Source organism: Colobus angolensis, unplaced genomic scaffold (genome assembly GCF_000951035.1).
Source record: "Colobus angolensis palliatus isolate OR3802 unplaced genomic scaffold, Cang.pa_1.0 Scaffold29, whole genome shotgun sequence".
In the NCBI taxonomy this organism is placed as follows: Eukaryota; Metazoa; Chordata; class Mammalia; order Primates; family Cercopithecidae; genus Colobus; species Colobus angolensis.
The window spans coordinates 3,771,134-3,779,225 of record NW_012116154.1 but is presented as its reverse complement, the minus strand read 5'-3'; the positions used below and the strand labels follow the sequence as shown (position 1 = coordinate 3,779,225).

At 41.9% G+C, this 8,092-nt stretch overlaps 1 protein-coding gene across 3 annotated transcripts in view; it reads right to left on the bottom strand.

Moving 5' to 3' along the window:
• Positions 1-8,092, bottom strand: part of SMIM14 (small integral membrane protein 14) — a 73,352-nt gene that overhangs the window by 19,793 nt on the left and 45,467 nt on the right. For all 3 annotated transcript variants that reach the window (XM_011949089.1, XM_011949091.1, XM_011949090.1), the window contains exon 3: positions 4,705-4,753. In XM_011949089.1, coding sequence (XP_011804479.1) covers positions 4,705-4,753 — 49 coding nt within the window. The remainder of the gene's footprint in view (positions 1-4,704; positions 4,754-8,092) is intronic.

Below are 8,092 nucleotides of genomic sequence, written 5' to 3'. Positions count from 1 at the left end.
CAACAAAGCAAGACTCCATCTCAAAAAAAAAAAAATTATATATATTATATGTGTATATATATATATACACACACGCACACACATTTATATATGTCTTCACCATTTACTCTTTGGTCTGTGTTTTAACAACGTTGAATCTACCCAGTAGCTACTTCTAGGACTAAACGAATAAATGACATTTCTGGTATCACAATGATTAAACACTGTTCTAAAACAATGGAATAACATCTGTGAAAAGGGGAAGAGTAAAAAAATAAGACAATGGAATGTATACAAAATAGAACTACAGAAATGAAAGGCAGAAGTGAACGAAAGCAACCAATGTAAAAAACAAGTCAGGAGAAGAGAATAAAACATATATTTCTTCAAGGCTTATTTCAATTCTTATGAAGCCTCCAATTCCCACAATCTTAAAACACATATTTAATTTTAAAAAATAACTTTTTCCAATTGAACAGTAACACATGTATCTAAATATAAAGATAGCTACAAAATATATGTTTTATTATTTTAAGAAAAAAGTATAAGCTCACTGGAGAAAATTTAGAATATAAGAAAAATAATTCCATCCCTCACAGTAAACTACTGTTTAACCATTTAAAAGCCTAGCTCTCAGAAAGGATTTTTACCAACTGCTGAAAGAATTGGAGGGAAAGAAAAACTTGCCAATATGCCTAGATCAATGTTCAAAGTTTTACCTTTCTTTTTAGAGTTAGGAAGTCACATTTCACCTACAGGAATGAGTATATTTGGTTATAGGTGGGGCTGGTTCAAGAGTCACAAAAGCCGCACAGGTAATAAACACCTGTTTTCCTATGGGGAGGTTCAATAAAATTATTTTCAACTAGGAAAACAGGTTTTAGCTTTACCTGTTGAGGCAAATATTTGAGCTGTACACTGCAGGTTAATGAATGCTACTGGAGAAGTAACAAAGAAGTCTGGAGGGAGGGAACCACCACCCATTGTCCTAACAATGCATGTTTCTATTGCTTTCTTGTCTTGAAGGCATATATATCCCCCAAATGGACTAGGTTCTGACCAAAGTTCTACTTTAGGCTAGGCACTGCACTAGCTCCCACTTCTCTAAGTTATATCTGTGGAATCTGATGGGACACCCAATTCACAAAGTAATAAAAATCATAATGTATACAAGTCTCTTTAAGATTACCTTACTGGGCCAGGCGCGGTGGCTCAAGCCTGTAATCCCAGCACTTTGGGAGGCCGAGACGGGCGGATCACGAGGTCAGGAGATCGAGACCATCCTGGCTAACACCGTGAAACCTCGTCTCTACTAAAAAATACAAAAAACTAGCCGGGTGAGGTGGTGGGCGCTTATAGTCCCAGCTACTTGGGAGGCTGAGGCAGGAGAATGGCGTAAACCCGGGAGGCGGAGCTTGCAGTGAGCTGAGATCCAGCCACTGCACTCCAGCCTGGGTGACAGAGCGAGACTCCGTCTCAAAAAAAAAAAAAAAAAAAATTACCTTACCGTGTCTTGTTTTAGTTTCATACACATAATAAACTGGCAGCTCTGCTTCGGAGATGTTACATATCAGCAACTAACCTACTAATAAATGCAATTTGGTAATATGTAAATAGCCTTAAAATGTGTGAAGAAAACCAGAATGTATCACTCCAAAATATGCCTCTTTCACATAGAAATTATTTTTGAGAGGCCAGGCATGGTGGTTTATGCCTGTACTCCCAGCTACTTGGGAGGCTGAGGCACTAGAATTGCTTGAACCTGGGTGGCGGAGGTTGCAGTGAGCTGACACTGCGCCACTGCACTCCAGCCTGGGCAACAAAGCAAGACAAGGAAGGAAGGGAGGGAGGGAGGGAGGAAGGAAGGGAGGGAGGAACGAAGGAAGGAAGGAAGGAATATTTTTGAGCTGTAGGCAATTAGGAAGTAGCAAATAGAAGAAAAGCTCTCTCTATTCCCCTCTTTTCTGCCTAAAGGTAGGATACAAATTCTCCTTTATACACAACTCTACAGACTTAGTAGCCCAGAGACAGCACCAGAGGAGTCTGCAAACAAACCTTACTCCATTAGTTTCCTCCCAAATATTTACTTTCCCCGTTCCCATTTCTTTCTTTTTTTTTTTTTTTGAGACAGAGTCGTGCTCTGTTGCCCAGGCTGGAGTGCAGTGGCCAGATCTCAGCTCACTGCAAGCTCCGCCTCCCGGGTTCATGTCATTCTCCTGCCTCAGCCTCCCGAGTAGCTGGGACTACAGGCGCCCGCCACCTCGCCCGGCTAGTTTTTTGTATTTTTCAGGAGAGATGGGGTTTCACCGTGTTGCCAGGATGGTCTCAATCTCCTGACCTCATGATCTGCCTGTCTCGGCCTCCCAAAGTGCTGGAATTACAGGCTTGAGCCACCACGCCTGGCCACTTTCCCAGTTTCTTATCCTTCGAAGCCTAAAATCTCTTTCCTATGTTCTGCCCTTTTTCCACAAATGTATTGTTCTTTGTTGAAGATGCTACATAAGCCAGAGTTCTGAGCCACTGCTTTGAGTTACTTTGCACTGAGGTTTCTCCCACGCCACACACATTAAACTTGCTTTTCCCTTGTTCATCTATCTTTTTTGTTGTTGTTGTTGTTGTTTTTGAGAGTCTTGCTCCGTCACCCAGGCTGGAGTGCAGTGGTGTGATCTCAGTTTACTGCAACCTGTGCCTCCTGGGTTCAAGTGATTCTGGTGCCGCAGCCTCCAGAGCAGCTGGGACTACAGGCACATGCCACCACGCCCAGCTAATTTTTGTATTTTTAGTAGACACAGGGTTTCCATGTTAGCCAGGCTGGTCTCAAACTCCTGGCCTCAACTGATCTGCCCGCCTCTGCCTCCCAAAATTCTAGGATTATGGGCGTGAGCCACCACGCCCGGCAATCTATCCTTTGTTATAGGGTGTCTCAGCAAAGAACTCTGAGGTTGAAGAAAAAATTATTTGTCCTCCCCAACATATGCACACAAATAATGTTCAAGTGTTGTTTATAATAGCAAAAAATATATCAGTAACCTAAGATTCTAGTAAAAGGAAATCATTTAAACACTGGTGCTTCCCCACGATGAATTATTATTTAATCAATAATTTTTTTCTTTTTGAGATGAGATCTCACTTTGTCATCCAGGCTGGAGTGCAGTAGCATGATCATAGCTCACTGCAGCCTCAAACTCCTGGGCTCAAGTGATCCTTCTGCCTCAGTCTCCCAAGTAGCTGGGACTACAGGAGCATGCCACAATGCCTGGCTCAATAAATAGTAAGACAAATATATGTTGATATTTTATAAGTAGTGAAAAATAACACATACAATGTGATCCCATTTCTGTAAGTTTATATGAAATCTAATTATGCCAGGCTTCACCATCCTGTGAACGTCATACTTTCCTTCTTGCAGTCTTCTGGTACAAGACTGGATTGGTTTAAATACTATTTTACTAGTTCCCCTTAAAGCATCTCTCAAAATATTTCTGAGTTTCTGAGTGGAGAAACTTCTCCACTGCCAAACTCCCTGATATGCATGTTAATGTTAGAGCCAAAGGAATGAACTCCACAGCCACCCAAAGTTTCCACACATGGAAAACAGTGGCCTCCTCTCCTAAGAAGTTCTCAAGTGGCTGGGCATGCTGGCTTACGCCTGTAATCCCAGCACTTTGGGAAGCTGAGGCAGAAGGATCACTTGATCCCAGGAGTTCGAGACTCATGTGGGCAACATGGGAAGGCCTTGACTCTACAAAAAATTCTGAAAAATTAGCCATGCATGGTGGTGCATCCCTGTAGTCCCACCTACTAGGGAGGCTGAGGTGGGAGGATCACTTGAGCCTGGGAGGTCAAGGCTGCAGTGAGCCATAATCGCACCACCGTTCTCAGTGTGGGCGACAAAGTAAGACACTGTCTCTTAAAAAAAAAAAAAAAAAAGAATTCTCAAGCCTGCCAACAGATGCAAATACATGTTAGGAAGAGAGTGAATGGTTTGCACAAGCAGCTTTTATGCCCCAGTTACACCTGCCCACAGTGCCCTGTTATAGACATATTTACCAAGAAAAAAGACTAGGATATACTCGAATTTGTCAACAGTGGTTATCATTAAGTATTCTGGAAGTTCTTTCTTTTCCTTTCTTCTTTTTTTTTTTTGAGACAGGGTCTCACTCCGTCACCCAGGTTGGTGTGCAGTGGTGCCATCACAGCTCACTGCAGCCTCAACCTCCCCCGGCTCAGGTGATCCTCCCACCTCAGCCTCAGGAGTAGCTGGGGCTGCAGTTGTGCACTGCCACACCCCACTAATTTTTGTATTTTTTGTAGAGACAGGGTTTCCCCATGTTGCCCAGGATGATCTGGAACTCCTGGACTCAAGCGATCCGCCTCAGCTTCCCAAAGTGCCAGGATTACAGGTGTGAGCCACCACACCCAGCCATTTTTTTCCTCATACTTATTTTATAATGTTCTGCAATAAACAGGGTTTTTGAGTCACGAAAAAAAATTTTAAGTTAAAGAATGAAATAGACATGTAGCAAATACATTACTGAGAACCATTTTCTTATTAAAGAGCAAACTATGAGAATAATTTCCTTCTTTTGTGTTCAGTTTTTTTTTTTTTTTTTGGTAACCACCAGAATAGGCAATGTAAGAATACATTCTGACAAATATTCACAGGCATCTGGCCTCTAATTCCGCCCCCAATGCCATCCTTCCTCCTGTCTCAGTGGTACTTACATTCCTGAAGACACTCTGTGTCTGTGCAGTAAGACTGGGACTGCCGTAACTACAATGAATAAGAAAGGGAAGTTAGCTATTAGACTTCAACAAAAGTGGACAATAATTATTACAAAGATCATGTTTTGGCCGGGTGCAGTGGCTCACTCCTGTAATCCCACACTTTAGAGGCTGAGGCGGGTGGATTGTTTGAGCTCAGGCATTCAAGACCAGCCTGGGTAACACAGCAAAACCCCATGTCTACAAAAAATACAAAAATCAGCCAGGTGTGGTGGTGTGTGCCTGTAGTCCCAGGTATTCAGGAGGCTGAGGCAAGAGGATCACCTGAGTCTGGGAGGTGAAGGTTGCAGTGAGCCAAGATGGCACCATTGCACTCCAGCCTGGGTGACAAAGTGAGACCTTGCCTGAAAACAAACAAAAGAAATTCATGTTTTGTTTTGTTTTGTTTTTTTGAGACAGGGTCTCACTCTGTTGCCTAGACTGGAGTGCAGTAGTGCAATCCTGGGCTCAAGTGATCCTCCTGCCTCATCCTCCTGAGTAGCTGACACTACAGGTGTGTACCACCACGCCTGGGTAATTTTTTAAAAATCATTTTGTAGAAATTTTTAAAAAATCATTTTGTAGGGTCTTACTACGTTGACCAGTCTAGTGACGAACCATGTTTTGGTTATTATTATTATTATTATTAGAGTTTCACTCTTGTTGCCCAGGCTGGAGGGCAATTGTGCGATCTCAGCTCACTGCAACCTCTGCCTCCCAGGTTCAAGCGATTCTCCTGCCTCAGTCTCCTGAATACCTGGGATTACAGGCGCCTGCCACCACACCCAGATAATTTTTTTATATATTTAGTAGACATGGGCTTTCACCATGTTGTCCAGGTTGCTCTTGAACTCCTGACCGAAGGTGATCCACTTGCCTCAGCCTCCCAAAGTGCTGGAATTACAGGCGTGAGCCACCACACCTGCGCACCATGTTTTGGTTTTTAATGAATGCTGTCACAGAATGTATCTTCAAAATCATACACAAACACAGAATACTCTGAGGGACTGTCTACTTTTTTTCCTACCCAAAATAATTTTCAAATATACTGTGATCTGTCGCAACTGACCCATTTAAATTAAATAATTTTAAAAAAAACACCCATGACACAAATTCTTGCTGCCAATATATAATTAGGCATCCCAAAGGGAAAGTGCTAAACCGTAGAGAACTAGAAGAGTAAACCTTTGTTAAAGAGATTTTTCTTCTCATTGAAAATTAGAAGCAGATAAAGAAAAAAAAAACCAGATTATATTTGTAGAAAATGCATCTTTGAAAGGAAGCATAAAGAATCAGTGGTTGGATAGATAAGAAACCAGTAAAAGGAGTTATGAGTGAAGGTGCAACGGGGCAGTAGAGAAGAGTGACAGAAATAGAAGCTAAATTTTTCAATGTCTACCTTTTTATATAGTTTTAAAATCATGTGATTATCAATTTTAAAAAGAAAGTTAAAAAAGAAAAGGCCCATCTATCTATATTATAAACCATCCTTTTATGAGCATACAACCTATGCTGAGAGCTTTTAGGATTTTTAAAAATGAAAATCTCATAAACCTTAATACAGAGATGAATAAATAGTAAAGAGAATGAGGGGCATATAACTTTCCAAGTTAGTCTCATTACTAACTACACCCTCTCCATTAGAGTAGTAAGCCACACTTGCAATTGTTTGGGATGGCAACTATGGTGCAGTAGTGCTTAGCTGGTTCAGCATGACTCTGCAGAATGACAGGCCTAGATTTAAGGTCTGGTTCTGCAACTTTTTTTTTTTCTTTCCCTTTTAGAGATGGAGTCTCACTCTGTCGCCCAGGCTGGAGTGCAGTGGCATGACCCCAGCTCACTGCAACCTCCACCTCCTGGGTTCAAGCAATTCTCCTGCTTCAGCCTCCCTACAGGTGTATGCCGCCATGCCCAGCTAATTTTGTATTTTAGTAGAGACAGGGTTTCACCGTGTTGCCCAGGCTGGTATCGAACTCCTGAGTTCAGGCAATCTGCCTGCCTCGGCCTCCCAAAGTGCTAGGATTACAGGTGCGAGCCACAGCACCTGGCCCTGCAACTTTCTAAGTTTCAAGACCTTCGGGCAAGTAATTTAACATCTCTAAGCTTCAGTTTCCTCGTCTGGTAAAATGGGGATATAATATCACCTATATCTAAGAGTACTAGTGAGAATTAAAATGGGTAACAGATGTGAAATACAGTAACCACTCAAGAAATGTTAGCTTTTATTACTGTGCCATACAAATTATGACCTCAACTAAACAATTATTGGAATTAACAACTAAACGAATCACTTTGTAAATTACTCAATGTTTGGAGCCAGGCACGGTGGCTGTAATCCTAGCACTTTGGGAAGCTGAGGTAGGAGGATCGCTTGAGCCTAGGAGTTTGAGACCAGCCTGGGCAACATGGCGAAACTCTCATCTCTACAAAATAGAAAAATTAGCCAAGTGGTGGCGGTAGACCTTGTTTCAAAACAAAAACAAAAACAAAAAAACTAGTCTTGTTCGAATAAGAATGAGAAAGCAGTTTTTTTTTTTTTTTTTAGACAGAGTCTCACTTTGTTACTCAGGCTAGAGATGAGTGGCGTAATCACAGCTCAAAACAATCCTCCTGCCTCGGCCTCCCAAGTAGCTGGGACTACAGGTGCCACATTTTTGTACTTTTTGTAGAGATGGGATTTCATCATATTGCCTAGGCTGGTCTTAAACTCCTGAGCTCAAGCGATCTGCCAGCCTTCGCCTGCCAAAGTGCTGGGATTACAGGCATGTGCCACCAAGCCCAGTGAAGAAAATATTAAAAAAAAAAAATAATTTTAATGAAATAGAAACAGGGTCTGTGTTGCCCAGGCTGGTCTCAAACTCCTAAGCTCAAGCAATCCACCCACCTCGGCCTCCCAAAGTGCTGGGATTACAAATAGAAATTAATGTGGATTTACTCACTGCCTTAATACAATTATCATTACTATGTATTCTTTTCTAGTCTTAAAATATGCAGACTTTCACATAATCGCAACTGTTGCAACAATTTTTAAAAATTATTTATTTATTTTTGGATACAAGGTCTCACTATGTTGCCCAGGCTAGTCTCAAATTCCTGGACTCAAGTGATCCTCCTGCCTCAGCCTCCTGAGTAACAGAACACAGGTGTGCACCACTGTGTTGGGCAATTGTAACAAATATTTCTGGGAACTTGCTATATGCTAAATACTATACTAACAACTTTAATTTATTATCTTATTTGGTCCTCACTATGTTGGTTAGGCCAGTCTCGAACTCCTGACCTTGTGACCCGCCCACATCGGTCTCCCAAAGTGCTGGGATTACAGGTGTGACCCACTGCACCCAGCCTG